Here is a 23,940-nt window from a genome sequence, read left to right as displayed (position 1 = left end):
GTTTTCATTAATTTGTAATTGCATACATTTTATTAGTCGAAAAAGTTACATGTCGCAACTTAACTGACAATTTGAACCTTAAAGTGTCCTGCTCTACGGAGTTTGAGACCCTTCAGCTACGGATAATTTTTACCCAAACTTTAAAAGCTATTTTATTCAAATACGTATGTAAGTGTAAATTAGGGTTTAAACTTTGTTACATTTCGCACACTACTAGTTTTGGCAAATTTGAGTTACAATACTAATATATGTACATACATGTGAAAATATGAACTTTATCTTGGCAATAATACCCAAATATTCGCCAGAGACAATGCTCACATTTACATATTTTATTATGTGTATGAAATTTAGGTGTTGTAAATATGTAGTGAAATTCTTGACATTAATTACGAACGAATTCTAATTCATGTAATTGAACCGAAACGTTCTTTCTTCTAACCTATCCAATTGCCTTTTTGACAATTTACTTAGACTGTGTTATGGATAACTGAACAAATTAGCGAGTAAAACTTGGCTTAGCTTAAATTTTGCATCGTCCACTATTTATTGATGCATGCTGCAAATTAATAAATATTGTTTTTATAAACTAGTGATACATCTATGTATCGAACAAAAAAGAAACAATTTTATTTTCAAATCTTAAGCGAAATTCATTTTGCATACATAAATTACGCTAATGTACACACAAACATACTGACTTAAAGTAACACAAACGTTTTTATGTTCAAATGAAAGGACTGCAAATTCATCGCTTGCTTCTAATTAGCAGGACAAACAAAAAAGTTACAGTAAATGCGCTATGACATGAATGTGTGATGACAACTAAACTCTACAAAAATGAGTTGATAACAATAAGTGATGGCGGAACAATATAATATATCTGTAAACTTAAATAAATTAGCATAAGAAACTTGCAGTGGCTTTGTTTTATCTATTTCTAGTAGTTTGCAGCCCCCTATAACTTCTGAGTATTAAGGGCAATACCAAATATATATCGAAACAAATGAGTGCAAAGTTCCTCTTTGAATAATTGTTAACTTAATTTATTACTAAAAACAAACAACAACTGCTATATTTATGAACCGCTTGTGCATGCTGTAGAAACTTCTGTGGCTACCATCATAGCAGTAGAGCTTCCACTGGTGCTATTTATGTTAATACTTTCCGTCGGTTCGCCACCACCACTGCTCACAATAAATTTTTTGTGTCCAGTTAAACCTTGTTTGTTAATGTAAAAACTTTTCTGCACAGCCAGCGGACTAGTGCTAATATCGTCAACGTTCAGTCTATTAAGGAAGCTTGCCGCTGCTTTTGAGGCGCTGTCGCAGGAAGACGATTCGATACTGATGCTGGAGCAACCGCCGATTGATGACGTCTCACTCTTTATATCATCCAATAATGTGGCATCATCTTGTATATCGGTGTTCATTGGATGCACCCCATTGCCTGCGTTTGTATCGCCACCGCCAACAGACACAGAACTTGTTGAAATTGTGTTGCTTGCAGGTTTGTCATCATTGTCTACCACAGAAATTCCCTCATCGATTCCGCCACCTCCGATGCACATTGGCTCACAGCCACCAGAAACGGAAGAAGTAGTTGAAGAGGAGGATGAACATATACCTGAGGTAGTTGTTGAGTCGATGATCCCACCACTAACGCTGCTACTAGGCGACGAACATGCTGAATTATTATTTGTATTGTTCGTGCACAACTTTGAAATGAATAGCTTTGGTGTTATGCGGCCATCATATGTACCAGAATCAGGACTGGGACATATTGAAGAAGGGGATTGGCAAACCGGTGAAGAACCTCTACTGTAATGAAAAATGGTTACTAATAAATAAACAAATCAGTTAGATGTGAATTAAATTTTACCTCTCAGTAAATATTTTCTTCATTGGTGGTTGGGAATATACATTCCAATTACTTCCTGCGCCACTATCATCCAACTCAAATTTACGTTTAACAGGCCCTAATTGTGAGGGCCGCATAGCAATCGGTGACATTGACCGTCGTGTGGCGAAAGTGCGTCTTGTTGGGGATGGTGACAGGCCGTATGGAAGCCTCATTCCAGCACGATTACTGAAAATATAAATACAGCGACGCTATAATAATAACTAATTCCGCTTAAATACCTTGTTGGACTTGGGCTTGAACAGCTTGCGACACCAGCGGGCAAAATCACTTGCAATGGATTGCTGAGTTCCTCTGATTTGCAGGACCAATTTTCCGCAACTAAGGTCAAATCCTCCCAGCTTTGAGACATCTGCATGGCACTGTGTACTTCGCGTTCATGATTTGCTTCACGACTATTCAGCATATCCACGCACTCTTCTTGCCGTAATTGCGAGACACGTGGCGTAAGACATAGGGGTAGCCCACTTGCCACAGCCGCACTGCCTGCAGCTCCAGCTACTCCATGTGGTGTGTAACTGGCGGAATAACGCCGGGCTCGTGGTGCGAATATATTAAACACCGGGGCGGGTGAAACCTCCCTGAAATTTATGTGGATCAATATATGCTGCTAACACAAAGAATTAAAATGTAGTAAATGCATACCTGGAGGAAGGATTTGAACGTGGTATTCCAATGTGTATATTATGCCCGAAATTGTTACCACCTGAAGCATCTCCAATTGGATCCCGCTTAGAAAAAATTTGATTTTTCTTTGGCGTACTTAGAGCTTCTTTGGAGTTAGCACTCCTACCAGCGGATACTGCTGCGTTACCACTGTTACGCATTGCCATAGCTGCTGCTGCTGAACGAGTTGTCATTGATGTAGATGAAGGACCAGCGCGCAAGATTGGTACACTCAAACAACGTTTTAAGGTTTTGTTATTATTTAATGTTTCAGTTGAATCAGCTGTTGTTTCCCCAACATGCACAGAGCTCGATGCCAACTTGATTGTTACTTCTGTTACAGTTGCAACTGGTCCTGGGCTTAATGCTTGGGGAGGCCCCTCAGCTGCTTGATTTATTTCTCCTAAGTCCATTGTATACTTTTTGTGTTTTGGCAATTTTCGGATTCAGATGTTCTGTTGTCACTTGATTTACGCTCACTGACCTTTACTGTGGAAATGAGTAACAAAAAGCACATAATTATTTCTGGGACTATGCACGACCAGGCAGTTGTATTCGATGCTGGGGAACCCAGAGGCGGGTAGATACACAGGTAAGTAATCGGCGGTTCGCAACCTGCTGAGCTGTTAAACACAAACCGACAGCTCGCTGCTCGTTTTCAGCATTGCGATGCGATTAATGTTGCCACATATTACATACGAGCTTTTTTAGTGTGCACATTTACCCCCCATTTAGGTAAAATTGACGTTTACCACGCCAGATAAGCAGCTCAAGATATATATTTACTGAATATGAATAACGAATACGTATATGCATTCTCATTTAGAAATAAACATATTGAAAAAATATTAAAACGTATTCTTTTAAGTCAGTGATATAAACTTCTAATTGGATTTTTGTAAAATAAAAGAAGAGATTTTTCATACTTCGAAAGCGTCTACAAGAATTTATTTACATTTACATTTTTATGTTTCTTTACCTTTTGCATTAAAAATTATACATCAGTTATAAATTACATCCTTTCTGTAGAAATACAATAGAGCCCCAACTCAAACATTCAGGAAAGCGGTAAAAAATCTCTAATTAACTAAGATCAGCTCATAAGCAGTTAACTCACTTTAAAAACAGATAGAAATATTTACGTAACCTAGTACAGCTATTCAATTAGTTTCTCTGCCTATTTCTATCTGAAAACTTCACTGTAAGACTTGAAGTTCACAACACAAGAATTTTGAGTTGAAATATATGAACTTCTCTTTTGACCCATTCGGGGATACCGTAACCACTACACACAGGTTCATGTTAGTTTTATATGTTGTTTACATTGCGCCACAAATCCGTGCTTAAGGTCTTATGCATATGAACAATGATTCCATTTCCATAAACTCCAAATGAAAGTGGTATTTAAAGAGTGTCAAGGGACATTTATTTGTATGGCAAACTCTGCGTTTATGAGGGGCGTTTAAAATTAAACTCCAAAATGGTCCATAAACACGAATTTATGGCGCAATATGAACATAATAATATTATGGGTAAAGGGTGGGTATTCTTTTTACTGAAACTCAAGTTATATGGCAACATCATCAAGTCGACGAATACCAATTGATTTCGTGTAGCGAGCACCATTTTCAATTACCAATATCTCTACAAATATAGTAGAAATCTAACAAATTTCATCAATTTTAGTAACTAAAAATCTTATATTTTAGTTTACAGTAAGTTTTATAGAAGGACCATATCAGATATCTGAGAAATTTACCTGTAAAATATTATCCTTTCTCCACCTATCGCTTTCGTATACGCACGAACTCTTCTTCATACACGTAAAATATTCAACTACACGATTTTCACGACCACTTTAAACTATGAAATCGAATAGCTATTTGCACAAAAAGTGTTCTATTCTTTCATTTAATATTCAGAGTTTGTTTAGCAATTATTTTTCACCAAAAACTTGTCTGATTTATAAGGTTTTTCTGCCTTTGAAAAATGCGAAATCTCCGTGGCTGCTGACATCTCTGCTACTTATTTCAGTTACTCACAAACTTCTATAATACAGGGAATACCAAACTGTTCAAAATTGGTTCCGTTCGAAGCTTGAACTGTTCTTTGGCATTCAGCAATTTCAAATTGTACTTCTTTTCGAATATTAATGTGGGGTTATGTTTGAATTTATTTAAAACTGAAAATTAGGCAAAAGTAAAAGACAATTTTGTATCCAACAAAAAAATTTTAAATGCAAGTAGACATTATTACATTGAAACTTTATATACATATAATAATGGTAATACGGCGCAATAACAATGAAATTAAGTATTCTTAAGGCATCCTCGTTCCCACGGCACGTTCATTAAAAGTGATTACATTTTTCCAAAAACAACGTTTTGTACATTGGAATGTCACGACAGAAGGAAATAGAAAAGAAAAAAGAAAAGGACGAACTGCGTTCAAAGGCCAACATTCATTTGAAGCTAGAAGATACGACGATAGTGCGTGTGAAGCGGCTTTTCATCATTTCATTTTTTGCTGGCATCCGAATGAACACGGTGAAAGAAAAGAACAAAACTGTCGGCTTACTGTTATCACATTTAATAGATTCGCCTTGGTTTTACGGTACCGGAATGATCGCCAGCGGCATTCCTCTCTCATTTATGGGAAATATTTATTATTACTATTGGTGAGCCATAATGCACTGCGACCTCTGATGCGATCCATTGTGCTTGTAAGCCTATAATTGGATGCTTCTGATGAAGTTTAGTTTTGTATGTATCACTAATGGCCATAGAGTAGAATCACGTAGTTCTACGAGTCTTCGTCTTGCGAGAGCTGACACTCAGTTAGTAAAAACGGCAGACGCTTGTTCCTACTAATTCTTGTTTCTTGAAATGTTAGCGAAAGTTCCTATGTCCTGCATAGTTTGCGGTGAGAGTTCGTAGGCTATTTGATGGGGAATGCTTATGCGGTTACAACAATAAAAAACGAATTTCAAACGCCTGATATAATTTAAAATTCTCTATTCACTGTCGAAATTAGAAATGTCATAAGTACACAAAAGTTCCTGCGTGCTTACTGCTTGACTTCACCTTGCAGAAATTTTCAAATATTGAATGTGAATTTGCTGCATATGGCACCGCAGTTATCACCACTTTTTAGTTAGTGAGAAAACCCATCCGTGGTTTTCCTTTTTAGATAACAGAGGAACCAAAAATGCCCATCGATGGACATAAGGCGCTAAAGGCATTTAAGTGGTTCATCAGATGCCATAAGTGACGTATTGTCTTATGTCATAGAGCTTTTAACGATTAAATCAAGGACTCGAAACCACACTAACTATTGTTTAATTGTTGAAATATATTTTTCTCCGTACCTTGCGAACCCCTCAAATATATTTTTAGCTGTTTATAGTTTATGACATACAACATGGGAATACCCCCTTTGTACTATATTCGGAACATCTCTGTAGTGTAGGGTACACATAATATAATTTGTAATTTTATACTTTTCATTACACAAATATTTTTTAAACATCCATAAATACTTAAACATAACAATCCAGAAAGCTAAAAGGTTTTTCAATAAGAGGTGTTATTCCCGTAAAAGATCAATGGTTTCGTGGCTTGTGTGGCACGTAGCGCCGTCTTGTTGAAAATAAACGTTGTCCAGAAAAATAAAAATCGTTAATCATCTCTCGATAGCGCAATCCATGCACCGTAACAGTTGATCCAGCTTCATTTTCGAAAAAGTAAGGTCCAATGACTCCGCCGCACCAAACAGTCACTCGTTGAGGATAGAGAGGCTTTTCAACAATAACTCTTGGATTTTCTGAGCCCCAGATCCGACAATTGTGCTTGTTAACGAAGCCACCGAGGTGGAAATGGGCCTCATCACTCAGGATGATTTTTCGATGGAATTCCGGATAATTTTCATGCATTTCATCGACCCAGTCAGCAAAGGCACGACGTTGTTGATGATCGGCCGGCTTGAGTTCTTGTATTAACAGGACTTTATAAGCCTTAAGACGTAAATCTTTATGCAAAATACGGTCTAATGACGTTTGTGGAATGCCTAATTCAAAAGAGCGACGACACTTTCGGCTACAACAGCAATATTTCCGGCTGTTCTAGAGCGTCGTGCACGGGTTTTATTCTTCACATCACTAGTATCTATTGTACTTGTCAAATATCAAAAAATTACAGCTTCAAAAGTGACATCTACCGAAAGAGCGGGCTATTGAAAATAACAACTGTTATTGGAAAAAACTTTAGTTTGGAATTAGGTTTTAAATTTAGAAAATTGTATGTTCACTTTATTACAAGATGAATATAAACTATTTTTATCAAGGCGTACAAGGCGGCCGCTGCAGCCGAATTGGTTGGCCTAGGTAGTGGCCACCATTTGGTAGTGCCCAGGTTCGAGACCTCGGGCGTGCAACAATAAATGATAGAAACAGTGTTTTCTAATAGCGGTCGCCCCTCCGCAGGCAAAGGCAAACCGCGGGGTGTATTACTGTCATGAAGAAAGCTTCTTATAAAAAACCATCTGCCTTCGGGGACGGCATAAAACTGTAGGCCAATCCATTTGGGGAAAAAGCTCAACATGCACACCAGAAATAGGAGGCTAAATACCCAACGAAAGGTGTACTATATTTATGTATATTAGCGCCAGTTATTATAAATACGAGGATCGTTTCAAAAATTCCTACTGCGCACTACTGGCGCGTATTGAGTCTATGCTTAGTTAATAGTATCTCTTGGAAGAATACACACAGAGTTTCACCCAAATGGGTATATTTCTTTATGAATGAAATTCGTTTGAATTGAGGAAGTCGAGTTACTTTGAAAAAATGAGCGTAAAAAAGTTTTTTGTATGGAATTTCACACCTCAGTTGTGGTCGCAAAATTAATGGAAACAGGGTCTCAACTTGTTCACAACCCCCTATTCTCTAAATTTGGCTCTCTTCGATCCCTCGTACTACTATTTGTTCTCCAAGAAATGGTTGGCGGGAAAAAGATTCTAGTCAAACGAGGAGGTGATTGCAGAAACGAATAGTTATTTTTCAGACTTAGACAAATTCTAATATTCGGTAGAGATCAACAAACTAGAAAGCGTTGAACGAAGTGTATAAGCCTAAAAGGAGAATATCTCGAAAAAAGGTTTATCCCAAATAATTAAGTAGTTTTTATTTTTGCACGGACTTGTCAAATGATGCTAGTATTATCAAGGCATGCTTGACTTCCATCCCAGGCGTATTCTTTTGTAAGTTTTTCAGAAGGAGAGCGATTTAGGTAGGTGAAATGGTTGAAGTGCACCTGGCACTCCTCAAGTATTGTAGCACTAAAGCGCCGTTTTGATACCATTATGAGACGTCCAACTGGCAGATATCTACAGCCAACCAGAGCTGTTGATATAATGGAGAGGATTGATTAGATTTAGGTTGGCGCACTGCCACAGGCTGTCGAAGAAAGGAGCTCCTAGTGACCTTAGTCTTCTAGCTGCCAAACCCGGACATTTAAAGAGAAAATGCTCTACAGTCTCCTTCTCTGAAAGGTCCCCACAGCTTCTGCAATGGGAGTTAAATGGTAACCCTAGTTTTTCCGCGTGTGGCCCGATCGTCCAGTGACCGGTAAACCCAGCTACGAGCTTGGAAATTGAATGGCGAGGAGTCCAAAGAACTTTCTGAGTGCTTCGTATATCGTATTGGGGCAAAAGGGTTTTCGACATATCACATGAAGAAATGGAGCTCCATCTTAATTTGTGCAGTTCCCCTTTAACAACTGTCAAGGGGATGCCGATGGCCGGATAGGAGGTCTCTGAGACCAATTTAGCCCCCTTTCCTCCTTTCTGGTAAGCTCATCTGCAATTTCATTTCCCTCTATGGGAAACCCTGGAACCAAGATCAGAGAAATGTTACCTGCACACTCAAGAGATTCTCTTATTTACAAGAGTTTACTAATTTCGTTCTGCACCATGGCATCGCGGCTTGACTATCGGAGAAAACTCACCTACCTTGAGCGATTGAAAAGGCTTGGAAGTATTTCGTTATAATTAAATACAATTTTGGAAAATTACTTTACCTGCATTTCTATATATGAATATGTATGTATGTTCCCGTCGCATATACTTATATCCGGACCGCATGCTGCTTTCGATTGCCTAGTTGCTCCAGTGTTGGCATGGAAATTCTTCTTTCAGTTTTTTCCTTGCTGTTTTCGAGATCTTGTTACACACACCTTATTTGATGCAGATACGATTTTTTTCATAATCTTATGGAAAAACGGAGTATGCAAATATTTTACTTAATTTGTTTTATTTCATATCTCAACATGAAATACAAAAAAGTGTCCACTCATTTCATTGTAATGCAAAAAACATGCATAGAATTCACGCCTCAGCTTAAATGATACAGTTAAAAAAGAGGAACTATTTATTTCTAAATCTTAAAATTTTAAGGTATTTAGTACTTAGTTGGGTATCCTTTATTATCAATTATAGCTTCAAGTCTACGTGGCATGGAATCAACCAATTTTTTTGTGTATTCTGGACCAAATTGAGTGATTGTGCAGGAGTTACAACAAAGTGGGGAAACTTTATATAAATACTTATATTAACTACAGGGTTTGATTGAAAAGTAATGAGCCTTATTTTTTTAAGCAGTTTTATTAAACCTTTTGGCTTATACAGTCGAAACGCCTCCCCCTCAGCTTTCTTTTCAGGCGAGGGAACAAGAAGAAGTCCGGAGGAGACAGGTCTGGGCTTTAGGAAGGGTGGGCAAGCACCGAAACCCCCATCTTGGCCAATGCAGAGGTGCAGAGGAAGGCGGTGTGCGTCGGCGCATTGTCGTGATGAAGGGTCCAATTGTTGACGAGGTCGGGCCGAACCCGCGCCTTCCTTGAACGACTTGTGCCACCGTTTTACCTGGGCACTGGACAGAGATTGGTCCCCGTAAGCCTCCTTGAGTAGCCCAATGGTTTTGGTACTCGTTTTGTTTAGCTTTACGCAAAATTTGATCGAGTAACGTTGCTCCAACGATCGCTGCATTTTCGCCACTGTAAAATCCTAACACACTTTTAAAACAGCTTTCACGCGCGGAGCGATGTTGACGGCACCGCTGTTGCCAGCGAACTGGGACCGGTTTCTAGTGGAAGGGGAAGGTCCAACGATCATTTTCCCCCACCAGCCGATTCGGTTGATCGCTTGGCAGACGCTCCGCGCAGGAAGGCTCATTACTTTTCAATCAAACTCTGTATGTTTGTATTATTTATGTTTGTTATTTGTGCTTAGGATCATTATCTTGATAAAAGCGTAAGTCATCTTCAGTTTGTAATTTTCTAGCGCTTTAAAACAAATTTTCTTGCACAAGTTTTAAATAAACATATTTGTTCATTGTTTCTTCGATGAATGTCAAATTCCCAATTCCATTTGATGACATGCAGCCCAAATCATAACGTTGCCAGCACCGTGTTTTATAGTAGCTCACAAATTTAGCGGTTTGAGCTCGGTATTGGCCTCGCGCCATATAAAAGGTCTGCCATCTGGTCTAAATAAGTTATATTTTCCCGTATTTTCTAGGCTAAACATAAGGCCCGCAAAAAGTATGGTCCCCAAAACTACTTAGGTTCTATTTAGATGGTCACGCACAAACTGCAATCTCTAACTTCTATTTTTTCACTTACGAAACGTTTGTTACGGGACATTCTACCATTTACATTTGCTTCCCTCAGTATTTTTCGAACAGTTTCTGGTTGGCAAGTGTTACCGAAATCCTTTTTGGCGTTTTTAGTTAACTTTGGAGCGATTATTGCTGGAGTTTTCGCCACTTGGCGCACTAACCACTGACACCATAGCTTTGTGAAAGTTTTATTTGAAGCCTGTCGTCATTTATTTACCACACGATTTTCATGCATAAAGCGTGCTGAACTGAATCAACTTAAATCTACAATTTCAACTATTTTACGATGCGACATTCCTTTTGTGAAATTTGCTGTTTCTTATTTCCCCAGTTTATATATTGTATAACCACCTTTTTGTAAACCGGGATGCGTTTCTCCACTTTTGTGGCTGCTTACATTAATGTACGGTAAATGCAATTGGTGAAACCGTTCACCTTATATTGTACATACATAGGTATGTATGTATACGAGTATAAACAGGACGAGAGCATACCTTAAGTAGCCGTCGGTCAGCCAGGAAAGTGGGGGAACGCATCGCGGTGAATATTTGTTAATTTTTTATAACATGTATGTACCTGTTAATTTAAATTTCAGAAATAAACGGAATCAAGCGGAATTGTCTATAGATTGGATCTTGTTAAATTAGCGCCACTGAATCGGCGACACTTTTTGACACTCACTGTACCAAAAATACACTCTCGCATACCAAAAATACAATTTCTTTTGTGGAATCATTCGCCGAGAATAGCGGTACTTTTAACTATATCATTTAAGCTGCGGCGTGAATTCTCTGTATGGGTTTTTTTTGCATTACATTGAAACTAGTGGACACTTCTTTTTATATTATATGCTTAGAAATGAAATAAAGCAAAATATTCGGAAATATAGAGCACTTTACAAAAAAATCGTATCTGTATCAAGTGAGGAGTGAGGAGTGAGGAGTGAGTCTGACTGTATGTGCAATTATTGAAGGATTAAAATTTTAGTAAGAACACCAATTTTATTTGTTACACATAGAGGTTTATTAAGTTATTCAAACATATGTATTTTCATTTAAAAATTACTCAAAATACATACAATACTGAACAATGTTTACTTACATGTGTATGTATGTAGGTAGGTGTGTTAATAGTTCGGAGCAAGTAAACAATTTGGTAAACTTTCGATGAGGAATAGATTTAGATAAACTATTGGAGCGTAGTTTCAAATACGTACATACATACATACATATTTAAACGACAAAGAAGTTCTAACGTACAAATAAACATGGCGAGCATTTCCCATACTATTACAAGATGCAAAAGGATCCAATCAAACCGTTTTGTAGTTCATTTGCCTGTACGGTCCAATGTCCAATTTGCATTTGCTTTTCGCAAGCATTTGGGCTTTAAATTCATATATTAATATTTCTAAGGTGTACATAATTAATAAGTGATTACGCACTAGTAGTTTTTGGAACCATTATAAATAAATTATTCTAACCTTTGGAACCATTATAAATAACTTATTCTGCATATGACAAAGTATTTTTTTGGTAATAAAACTCAGTACCTACTAAATTACAAAATATACACACAATTTCTTTCCAAATTTTATAACACAGTTACGTTTCCTTAATTTATAAACAATAAATCTAGGAAAATAAAGAAAAAGATGGTTCAGCATTTTTATAAGTTTGGTACACAACTTTTTTAACAACATAGTTTTATCTAAGGTGCAAATGCGGCAATAGCTTATACACGGTGGCGCAAAATGAATCATCCAATTTTGCTGTTTGAATAACTTTTTTACTAAATAAAATTAAAAAAAAAAATGGTTTTGATTGATGAAAATCTTTATTTTGATCGATACGCGCTCCATTGCTTGTCTTTATGTAACTGCATTGTAAATTAAATCTTGAAATTAATGCAAAAATATAGAACGGATCCGTACAGAATTTAAGCGTCCACTACTGTGAACTTGAGGTTATAGCGACTTCTATTTTCTCGATAAGTACGAGTAGCATTGATATTTTTAATTTGGATCCTAATTTTTTGCATGTTTAAAGATGTTGCTGGAGGGTTTTTGGTTAACTTGTGAATTGGCGAATTGCTGAAAATGACTTTATTTCGCTATTATTTTATACTTATAATTTATTTCATTTATGGTTTCTTATAAAAGTACTGATCTATGTCTGAATTAAAGCAAATAATAATTATGAAATAACAGTTACTAAAACTGCAGATACAGAAATTGAATCACAGTACAGGGTGTTCCATCTACACTTGACACATGATAACTATCAATAATTTAGTGAAAATGCATCAATTTCGAATTCCTCCTGTTAATTGATATAATACAATTTAAATGCGCGATTAAAAGATTTTCAGCTACACAGAACAGACAATTTCGTTTTGCTGAGAGTGAAATGTGTGTCGACGGTACGCACGCTGGGTTAAGATATTCAAAGAGTTATTTGCAAAATAAAATATTATAATTTCTGCGCGTTCTACACCCGCTCTACGGGTAGAATTGTGCTGCACAGGCTGTGGAAGAAACAAGTCGAGCAAAGTCATTCAAAGATCTCATATGTCAAGTGTACATGCAACACCCTGTATTAATGCCTTTTTGGTTTTTGAAATATATCTTACAATAGTTGTGTTCGATAACAAAATTAGCCATCACCAGCCATCAATCCAAATCTAGTGCAGGAACGAAAAATCTCTGATACTGAGAAGAAAAAGCAAGAAAGTTAATCCCACATCTACACCTTGTATAGATTGAAATTTGAAAATGTCGAGCCAAGGAGCACCAGGAGATTTGGTGGATCCTACAACACTCAGGCTAAAAAGCCCATTGTATTTAACCTTGTATAGATTACTTATATATTAGAAAAGTTAATACAAAAACATCAGGCCTCACCGAAATTCTTACCAACATCAGCTGTCATTTAGTAGTCACCGCGCCATTTGCATGCTCGAATACAGCGATCCGATTTGTTTTATGTGGTTTTAAGACAGCAAGCTGCCCACATGAGAAAACAGGACAAGGTTAAAACAGGAATTTGACAGATGAAGGCATTATACAGAAATACAAGTAAAAACACTCTTCTTCCTCCTACTTTTTTTGACAGGCAACCTAGATGTGAGTTTGCCGGCGCCTACGTGTGTAATACTAGGAGTGCTTGGTACGCTTGAGCGTATTGGTGGGGGGGCTATGCCAAATTAGAATTTTTATGGTATGGAATAGAATTTTTTCGGTTATTGAATATAGACAAAAAAAAAACAATACAAAATATGTTTGACTCGGAAAATTTTCAATAAGAAATATTTTTAATATACTTCTTAGCTTTAATAATGCTTTTTTATTAAGAAATATCTAAATTTGTACATTTTTTATACTTTTTGATACGATTTTCTATGAGATTTTGTAATTCTTTATGCAACCTTGATACATAAAAGAGCGTTTTGGAATCCGGTGATCTCAGTTGTGGGGATTTTTTTACGACCAACAGAGAGTGTTTTTACTTATGGATCTGTACAATTGTAGAAGGTGTAGATGTGGGGTTACGAACGGAAAATTTGGATAGCACGAAAAAGTTGGTCTGATAGGTCTTTCTACTGAAGCAATTTTAGCCAACCGAAAATTGTCCATCACCACAATATATTATCTGAAAGCATGTGATGGAACTTTTTGTAAACAAAAAAATTGTGACATGAAATTAACAAAATTGTGCCATTAAACGACAAAACAAAAAAAAACCTCATAGATAACACGAAAAAGTTTTCTACCGGTTTTTGCAAGTGATGACAAATTTTCCGGTCTAAACCCCACATCCAGGTTTTAATCCGGGTTTATTCGACTAGTTTCTAATGTAAAGATAGTTACAAGGATAAAGGCAACAAAAAAAAAAAATATTCGTAATCCCACTTCGAACGGAAAATTTGCCATCTCTTGCAAAAACCGGTAGAAAGACACAACAAACCAACTTTTTCGTGTTATCTAAGAGGTTTTTTTTTGTTTTGTCGTTTAATGGCACAATTTTGTTAATTTTATGTCACAATTTTTTTGTTTGCAAAAAGTTCCATCATATGCTTTCAGATCGTATATTCTGGTGATGGACAATTTTCGGTTGGCTAAAATTGCTCCAGCAGAAAGTGAACGTTTCTCTTGCATGGAACTGTCACTTTGTTCTCTCAATTTTTGAGTGATGGACAATTTTCTTAACTTGAAAAAATTAGGAATAACTATTACAAATGTTTGTGTTATCGAACGCGACTATTAATACAAATCACATAATAAAAAATTATTATCTTGTGGCAGTTCTTTAACAAAAACGTTAAGGAATCTAATATGGATTTTACAGATTTTTAAACATACACCCATACTGTATTATGTGGTTTTCATACATACATATTTATGGAATTAACTTAATTACGAGTATATTTTTGCTCATTATTGTTAGACCAGAATCTCACATACTTTTGTGTGTTCGTGCTTTTATTTGTGGTGACAGCTTAATTTGAATGTTAATACTAACGTTTCGAGTGTATACAGGTGAGTGTTGTACGAGTATACATCAATGGGCAATTCAGCCGTCAGCGAGTGCCGGTGTCACCCACCCGTATTTTTCGTGGGTTTTTACCAATGATCGAAACGCTTCCTCCGCGGTGCGTCTGTGGAAAAATCAGAAATAAGCATTCGCAATTAATTAAAACCGTTCGAGTAGATAAAACTACATAATTACTTTTTTTATAAGAATAAAGCAAAATATCAGCTGTTGTATTAATCTGGGTTTATCCGACTATTTTGTAATGTAATGATAATTACAAGGATAAAGGGCAACAAAAAAAAAAAGATTTCATTACTTGGACACACATACAATATTTATAGTAACAGTAAAGTATTTCCAATATAATAATAATAATATTATAAAATATAGGTTATTTTTGTAATTTTATTGCCCTATAATGGATATACTTAATCCTGCCATAAGTTTTTTTACAAGTTAAGTTCCCTATAGATATGAAATTGTAATACTTCTTTTAATGAAGTTAGTTTTATTTAATCACGTAAATATTAAAAAAAAAATTTTTAATTTTCATTTGAAATGGTCATTATTTGCTTTTACACAAGTCTACAACCGACTACGCCGCCATTCAGCTATTGCAGCACGCACGATTTTTATAGATATTGACGTCATTGCTCGAACCAAAGATTGTTTGAGATTCTCCAAATTTTTGTGAGGTCTTCGACAGGCCATGCTCTCCAATTTTGACCACAAACTGTAATCCAATGGATTCAAATCTGCACTTCCAGACGGTCAATCTGCTGCGGCTATGATCCTGGGAATATTGTTTTTTAGCCATAGGTTTTGCCTTATGGGCTGGAGGGGAATCTTGTAGGCAAATCCAACGCTCTCTATTGCAGAGAATACTGCTCAACTGGTTCAAAATGCCTTCTAAGACATACCTTCTGGTACATTTTTACCCGGTGTTAACCCCTTTTTCGCACAAATTAAGAGATGTAACGCCTTTACAAGACACTCTCCGCCCAAACCATTATAGAGGCTGGATGGTGGCCACGCTGAACACCGTTTGGCCCTTGGAACAAGATTTTTTGCGTCTTTAGAAGTTTTAGTATAGATTTTGGCGCTTTGCTTAAAAGAGCTTCTTCAACAATTTCTGCGAATTCTTTCTCGAACAGCTTTTATGGCTGTACAGGTTCGCACTACGCGAGGATGACCACTTCTTTTTCTGTCTGTCAATTCAGACGCTTGGGAAAAACGATTGATCGGGCAGTAAACAAATATTCTCGAAATATTAAGTTCTTTCAGCAATTCGTAAATCGAACTTGTACTTTTACCACATTTATGTAATGAAGTCTCTGCAATGCTATTTTCCTTAGTTAACAACCGGAATTTGCTGAACTGAGTATAATTTATGAGTAGACAATGCACACGAACAAAATCGAACACAACACAACTTTTTTCTGCGAATATGTTCTCGCCGTATGCATTAATAACGTTGCTAGTTCTGTCTTCTCCAAACTGGATAAAGAAGCAAAACGAATGGGTCTGGTGGTGAACGAGGACAAAACGAAGTACCTCCTGTCATCAAACAAACAGTCGGCGCAATCGCGTATCGGCACCCACGTCACTGTTGACAGTTATAATTTCGAGGTTGTAAAAGATTTCGTTTATTTAGGAACCAGCACCAACACCGATAGCAATGTCTGCCTTGAAATCCAACGCAGAATCTCTCTTGCCAACAAGTGCTACTTTGGACAAAGTAAGCAACTGAGCAGTAAAGTCCTCTCTTGACGAACAAAACTAACACTCTACAAGGCTCTCATCATGCCCATCCTAACGTATGGCGCAGAAGCGTGGGCGATGACAACATCCGATGATGCGACGCTTGGAGTGTTTGAAAGAAAGATTCTGCGTAAGATTTTTGGACCTTTGCACGTCCAATATCGGCGAATATCGCAGGTGATGGAACGATAAGCTGTATGAGCTTTACGACGACATAGACATAGCGCAGCGAATAAAGATCCAGCGGCTACGTTGGCTGGGTCATGTCGTCCGAATGGATACAAACGCTGCGGCTCGGAAAGTATTCGATGCGGTACCAGCTGGTGGTAGCAGAGGAAGAGGAAGGCCTCCTTTGCATTGGAAAGATCAGGTGGAGAAGGACTTCACTTCACTTGGTGTGTCCAACTGGCGCCGGTTAGCACGAGAAAGAAACGACTGGCACGCTTTGTTAAACGCGGCCAAAATCGTGTAAGCGGTTATCGCGCCAATTAAGAAGAAGAAGAAGTATGCATTGTAAAATTTGTCACAGAATTTATGACAAGACTATATATACATATATAATTGGAGCGTACACCCTTTTTGGGTGTTTGGCCGAGCTCCTCCTCCTATTTGTGGCGTGCGTCTTGATGTTGTTCCACAAATGGACGACGACGAGGACATTGATTAGTCTAACAGAATTGACTCGTTGAAATCACAACTTAATTGTTGCATTCGATACTGTATTCAGTTCATAAACAGCTCAAATTTGATTGGCCGTCTGATTCGACTTTTCACCTCGGTAGTAGGTAGTAGTAGCCCTGCAGAGTGCATGTAATTTTCTCTTTCTTCACCTTTACTCAGGACCGCTGTAATATACAGTTGACTTCATCAAACATAAGTATGTAAAACTGCCCCAGAACCCCACTTAATGCGAAAAATTCAGAACTTCGCCTAATATCTAATATTACTACTAAATATTTATTCAAGTCAAATTTAATTTAGTTCATGTCTTTCTTGGTTGCTTTCTACGCGAGATCGATTGTAAATCTACAAATTAGTATGTGCCACGTGTATGCACATAAATACTTGTTGCATATGCATATGTGCAACTATTGTCAACTTTGGGACCTCACCTGCTAAATTCCTTTGTACTTTTGGTCTTTCGCACAATACGTCCTTGACCCTTCACTAAGCTCGCTGAAAATTGCATTAGCACCGCCTCCACAGTGTACGCTGACGCCCAGCCGCGTGGCGTCAGAAGTTCCATGCAAATAGCTCCACCTTCCATTACGAAACCCTTCTCGATGCGCGGCTCGACGACTCGCATAAATGGCGGTGCAAATGGGAAGTTATCGGGAAACACTAGATGCAGGAGTATAAATGGAATGTTCATTTCGGTCATGTCTTTCGCTAGCTTTGAGTCTGGATCGACGATATGCAGACGGGCATACCATTCGTACAGGTTGTCATTGATAAGCTCCACCTACGATTAAAGGTAATAAAAAATATCATAAAACAATATACGAATGTAAATTTATAGTCTAGCCAATGTGCATGCATATAGTACATACATACATACATACAGCTAAGTTAATTAATATCGTAGCATACATTTCTCCACTATTTTTTCCAGCAATTTAATATGGAATATTTTCTTAACGTTTTGTTCATATAATTAACAACGTTTTATTTGTGAATTTTGTTGAAAACCTTTTAATTATTTTTTACAGACCTCCTTTGGAATACCACAGGTTCTCACTCCATTTGAACTACATATGTACATACAGTAGTCTAGCCAAATTTATTTTTTTCATATTTCTATTTCATATTTTCATTTGTACATTGAAAATGACTCAAAATTAGGCAATAAAATCGGTGGATGGGCCTACTCCGAAAAACCGGAGATAAAGCAATCACTGTAGTGTATTTCAAGCGGAAGTCACTGCTATTATGGAAGGACTTACAGCGATAAAAACGAGAGTATTATCCACCAGGAAACTCGTTATTTATTCAGAGGCCGGGCAGCAATATAAGCGCTAGAGTCCAAGACACAATCGTCGAAAACAGTCATATAATGTTTTATACCCCTAGTATTTCCATGTAAACTTCATTTGGGTGCCAGGTCATAGAAATATAGCAGTAAACTGCAAAGCAGATGAGCTTGCCAGAAATGGTACAACCCAAACTATTCAATCGGGTAAAGCTTTGATAGCCATGCCCATAGCCACCTGCAAATTATGTACTGATATATGGCGAAACTATTAGAACAGTAAATTCAAAATGGCAAAACCTAGCAACATGCGAATTAAGGGGTTAGGGGTAGTCAGAGTTTAAAAAAAAATGGATTGTTTTTTGCATTTTCTTAAAGTATAATATCCTAAAAATAGTGTGTGAAAATTTGAAGTGAATCCGATAAATACTTTTAGAGTTTTTCAACAATTAACAAAGGGCGCTCGGGCGCTCCGCAACGTTCGAAAGCAAGTGGCAAAACTTTAAATGCGATTTTCTCAAAACTATGTTTTGGAACTGGTGATCACTGTAACTTAAAAGCCACAGCTTTTGAAAAACATAATCGTCACTGATCGAAGGATTTTTTTCAAAAATTTCGATTTTTTTAAACAATTAAATGTCGGTTTTTTCACGAAATCTGAAATATATTTCCTGAGGCCGCTTAGATTAGACACAATATTATCTATTAATAAAACTAATTTCTCTTGCCCGATTGATTTTAGATGAATCTCCAAGGACTTGCAATGATCACCGCAAGGGCCTTCTGGAGAAACAGGCCCAAGCAAACAACGAACAAACAGCGAGAATTTTTACAATTATTAATTTTTTTTGTTGAAATTTTGCTAAAGTCAAGTCGAAACGTGATGTATTAATGGTATGTTTTTATTTTTGTAAAATAAAGCAACTGACTAGCAAAAAAAAATTATTGAAAATCATCATTTTTTCGGAGCTCTGACTACCGCTAACCCCTTAAGCAAATTGGCATTGCCGAAACTTAGCATTAGTTGTTCAAAATGCCTGCTAAAACTCAACAGAGCGAATATAAGAACTATGATAGGTGTATTTTAACCGGTCATTGTCTAATAGGCAACTCTGCTAGAAGGCTGGGAGCTCCCTACTACGATTAATGTAGAAGCTGTTATAGTACAGGAAAGGAAGAAACTTGTAGAGATCTCCATGGCAGAAATACACACGGTCATTTGCCATTGCCGCCGAGGGGCGACCGCCATTAGAAAAAATTGTTTTTATCATTTTGCCGTTTCATGCACAGAGATTCAAACCCATTCGGCTACGGCGGCCGAGTTTCTTTATTTCTATTTAATCTAATTCTTCTACAAACCTTATGAATGTACATAATTATAATTGCATGTAGATTCAATTCAATTCAATAGTTGATGCAAACATACGAAATGAGCAACTATCATATTTTATATCGAATTGTTGCTTACCGTGAAAACTGGGTCCTTTTTGCTGTTGTGCACTTTCTGTATCTCCTTGTACTCTTTCATCAAACGACGAGCGCGAATACTGTGGTCGGGTGCATGTTGAGCATTGACCGACATAACCATACGACTTGTGGCTGGTGAAACTCTACAAACAAAATATTAAATACGATTATAAAAAATAACCGAAAAATGTGTATAATTGAAGTGGAATAAAGTTTTCAAAATAATTTTTAATACACACTTGTTATCCTGTCTTCGCAATCGTTTGCCTGGCGATTCAGCTGTCACGCCTGCGGCCATGGCGTTTACATTTGAGTTCTTTGCTGTTACATTGCCCCCGACATTACCTCCAGAGTTATTCCCATTAGCTCCGTCGCCCCCAGCTTCAGCTGTTTTATCACCGCTGCCACTGCGACTTCGACTCTTATTAAATTTTCGTATAGCAGCCGTTACTTTCTCCTTCAAGCTCGACGACATTCTTTAATTGTGAGTTTTAGTTTCAATTAAATCTTATTTACGTTTAGTCTTTAATTCTTTTGCTTTATTTTAATTGGAGTGGTGGGAAGCTGTCTAATTTTTCGGTGGTTTTCTAGCAGTTGATTTCCTATTTGCATTGGTCAGTCAGCTCCCCGTTTTTTATTGAGCACTACTATTCTCTTCAATCAGTCTTATGCCTAGAGTTTATTTTTTCCAACTTTCGTCTTACTTTTGTTTGTTTTTATCTTTAAAGCTGTCTAGTTGTGGGGGTATCAGCTTTGATCCTTCCATATGGCATATGTCTGCGAATGTAAAAATAGAGAATATTTTCAATATGTGACTACATCTACATACATCTGACAGAAAGGTATGTATGTTTGTCTTTTTCCTTTTATACAACTTTTCTAAGCCTTTATTAAGAGGGAACGCCAGTGTGGGAGGTCAAAAAATAGTCGATGTTTGGAAATTTGTTTTTGTAAGTAGGAATGATTATTCGAGGATCGGACAAAAGACAATTTATTATATATGTATTAAACTATGTTGATGTCATTTTTTATTAAAAAATATTGAAATTTGACAAGTTTATGTAAATAAACGTAACGAGTTAAAAAAAAAATGACGTCATCTGGTGGCAGCGATACAGCAATGAATAATTATCTGAAATCAAAAACCAAAAATTTTATTAATCTACACAATAGTGGCTATCGTTGTACGTTTTTTTTGACAAAATGGTGGTGATTTGAGTTTCGATGTGTGTTTTTCACCATTTTTTTTGATTTTCAACAGGCCCAAAAAATAGTTATTTTCAAAATTTTGAAAATCGGCTACGCACAACGATAGCCAATGCGATAACAAAAATTTTGAAAAAAAAAAAATTAAAATCGGTTAATTAGTCTTCGAGAAATCGTTGCCACCGTATCAAAAAAAGTCGTTTCGAAAAAAACGCGTTTGAAATAAAGCATCGTATCGTAAGCGCTACGGGGTCGGGCCGACGGGCGCTCACTTAAGTGCACATACATAGAATCGGGAACAAAGCGAATTTCGCTTTAAAATTTTTACCACATTCTCTTGAGTAGTTATACTAACAATTTATGAAAAAAAATCGATTTTCACAGTGGCGTTCCCCATTAAAAAGTAAGAATTAATATTATATTTGAGATCAGTAAACACATTTGCTCTTTAGTACATATCATAAAAATCTTCTATATATGTATATAAAAATTCAGCCGTTTTTCGCGTTGTGATGAACTTTACGGAGAATGGCTAAACCGATTTTAACCAAACTTTGCCACATTGAAGAGACACATGTGGAGAAGGTTTGTGTTTTGAAACTTTAAGAATCGGATACCAGGGTCTCGAGAAATAGGCCAACACGTGGACTCGGGTAACCCTAGGATGTGTTTGTACAATATGGGTAGCAAATGGAAGCTGTTGGTGAATGCTTTAGTCCAGAGTATTTTTCATGCCGCTCTGTGACTGGGGTCTCGAGATATAGGTCAAAACGTGGACCCGGGTAACCTTTGGTTGTGTATGTACAATATGGGTATCAAATGAAAGCTGTTGATACCTATTGATGACTAGGGTCTCGAAATATATGCCAAAACGTGGACCCGCCGTGTCTTTGCACCGAATTAAACCAAACTTACAAACATTGTTAAGTAAGTATTGAGAATGGGTTTCGTAAAGTTTGGTTGTAATTCGGAACACCGGCAAGAAATTATTCACTGTTCCAAAATCCACTCCAAAAAAATGCACAACCAATTTTTACATGCTGCACTTACGTTTTTTCCTTATGGCATCCAAATCAGAAAGAAATATTGACACATTGTAACTCACATTGTCAATTTGACAGTTCAGTTCCGCCCCAAGCGTTAAAAAAGTAAGCGACATTATGGCTGGTTCAAAAGAACGCTGTACCCGTTGCCAGTGCTCCGAATTACAACCAAACTTTACGAAACCCATTCTCAATACTTACTTAACAATGTGCGTAAGTTTGGTTTAATTCGGTGCAAAGACACGGCGGGTCCACGTTTTGGCATATATTTCGAGACCCTAGTCATCAATAGGTATCAAAAGCTTTCATTTGCTACCCATATTGTACATACACAACCAAAGGTTACCCGGGTCCACGTTTTGACCTATATCTCGAGACCTTAGTCACGGAGCGGCATGAAAAATACTCTGTACTAAAGCATTCACCAACAGCTTCAATTTGATATCCATATTGTACAAACACATTCTAGGCTCCACGTTTTGGTCTCTATCTCGAGACTCTAGCCACGGAGTGGCATGAAAAATACTCTGAACTAAAGCATTCACCAACAGCTTCCATTTGATACCCATATTGTACATACACGTCCGAAGGTTACCCGGGTCCACGTTTTGACCTATATCTCGAGACCCTATCTACCAATAGGTATTCAAACTGTACGGAAATCATCTTCAATACCTACTTAACAATGTGTGTAAGTTTGGTTTAATTCGGTTCAAAGACACGGTGGGTCCACGTTTTGGCATATATTTCGAGACCCTAGTCATTAATAGGTATGAAAATTACCCCATATTAAAGCACTTATCAACAGCTTTCATTTGATATCCATATTGTACAAACACATTCTAGGGTCCACGTTTTGGTCTCTATCTCGAGACCCTAGTCACGGAGCGGATGGAAATGCTCTGAACTAAAGCATTCACCAACAGCTTCCATTTGATACCCATATTGTACATACACGTGCGAAGGTTACCCGGGTCCACGTTTTGACCTATATCTCAAAACCCTATCTACCAATAGGTAGCCAAACTATACGGAAACCATCTTCAATACCTACTTAACAATGTGTGTAAGTTTGGTTTAATTCGGTGCAAAGACACGGCGGGTCCACGTTTTGGCATATATTTCCAGACCCTAGTCATCAATAGGTATGAAAATTACCCCGTATTAAAGCACTTATCAACAGCTTTCATTTGATACCGATATTGTACATACACAACCAAAGGTTACCCGGGTCCACGTTTTGACCTATATCTCGAGACCCCAGTCACGGAGCGGCATGAAAAATGCTCTGTACTAAAGCATTCACCAACTGCTTCAATTTGATACCCATATTGTACATACACATCCGAAGGTTACCCGGGTCCACGTTTTGACCTATATCTCGAGACCCCAGTCACGGAACGGCATGAAAAATACTCTGTACTAAAGCATTCACCAACAGCTTCAATTTGATATCCATATTGTACAAACACATTCTAGGGTCCACGTTTTGGTCTCTATCTCGAGACCCTAGTCACGGAGCGGCATGAAAAATACTTTGGACTAAAGCATTCACCAACAGCTTCCATTTGATACCCATATTGTACATACACATCCGAAGGTTACCCGGGTCCACGTTTTGACCTATATCTCGAGCCCTATTTCCAAAATAAAATATAAGCCATGTTACTCGCGGGTGATGTAGCTTTCGAATGGTGAAAGAATTTT

At 37.3% G+C, this 23,940-nt stretch overlaps 2 protein-coding genes across 8 annotated transcripts in view; both read right to left on the bottom strand.

Annotated features, from left to right (window-relative positions):
• Position 1: 1 nt before the first annotated feature.
• On the bottom strand, positions 2-10,911 carry LOC129248065 (serine-rich adhesin for platelets). Of its 5 annotated transcripts, none has more exons than XM_054887495.1 (5): positions 10,832-10,911; positions 2,566-3,075; positions 2,142-2,501; positions 1,882-2,088; positions 2-1,820 (listed from the first exon to the last, which is right to left on the bottom strand). In XM_054887495.1, the coding sequence occupies exons 2-5, from the start codon at positions 2,997-2,999 to the stop codon at positions 1,079-1,081; spliced, it is 1,743 nt and encodes a 580-aa protein (XP_054743470.1). In that variant the 5' UTR covers positions 3,000-3,075; positions 10,832-10,911; the 3' UTR covers positions 2-1,078. The 5 variants fall into 5 exon arrangements, with proteins under 5 accessions (XP_054743470.1, XP_054743468.1, XP_054743469.1 ...); XM_054887493.1 differs by lacking the exon at positions 10,832-10,911 and adding an exon at positions 10,260-10,556; XM_054887494.1 differs by lacking the exon at positions 10,832-10,911 and adding an exon at positions 8,661-8,804.
• A 343-nt stretch (positions 10,912-11,254) lies between these two features.
• Positions 11,255-23,940, bottom strand: part of LOC129248063 (ubiquitin-conjugating enzyme E2Q-like protein 1) — a 52,664-nt gene continuing 39,978 nt past the window's right edge. For 2 of the 3 annotated variants that reach the window (XM_054887488.1, XM_054887489.1), the window contains exons 2-5: positions 20,224-20,761; positions 19,986-20,127; positions 17,661-18,010; positions 13,157-14,911 (exon numbers count right to left, since the gene is read on the bottom strand). In XM_054887488.1, coding sequence (XP_054743463.1) covers positions 14,827-14,911; positions 17,661-18,010; positions 19,986-20,127; positions 20,224-20,459 — 813 coding nt within the window. In that variant the 5' untranslated portion in view covers positions 20,460-20,761 and the 3' untranslated portion in view covers positions 13,157-14,826. Of the gene's footprint in view, positions 12,348-13,156; positions 14,912-17,660; positions 18,011-19,985; positions 20,128-20,223; positions 20,762-23,940 lie in introns of those variants that run through there. The other variant, XR_008582593.1, reaches the window with a different exon arrangement.

Source organism: Anastrepha obliqua, chromosome 5 (genome assembly GCF_027943255.1).
Source record: "Anastrepha obliqua isolate idAnaObli1 chromosome 5, idAnaObli1_1.0, whole genome shotgun sequence".
NCBI classification, from domain to species: Eukaryota; Metazoa; Arthropoda; class Insecta; order Diptera; family Tephritidae; genus Anastrepha; species Anastrepha obliqua.
This window is presented reverse-complemented; position numbering and strand designations above follow the sequence as displayed.

Excerpts from the sequence above, each read along its gene's own strand:
- LOC129248065 (XM_054887495.1), bottom strand. The coding sequence starts at position 2,999 with ATGGACTTAGGAGAAATAAATCAAGCAGCTGAGGGGCCTCCCCAAGCA. Across the intron at positions 2,089-2,141 it reads TCAAGCCCAAGTCCAACAAG|TAATCGTGCTGGAATGAGGC; the intron begins GTATTTAAGCGG and ends TTATATTTTCAG. Across the intron at positions 1,821-1,881 it reads AAGAAAATATTTACTGAGAG|TAGAGGTTCTTCACCGGTTT; the intron begins GTAAAATTTAAT and ends TTTTCATTACAG.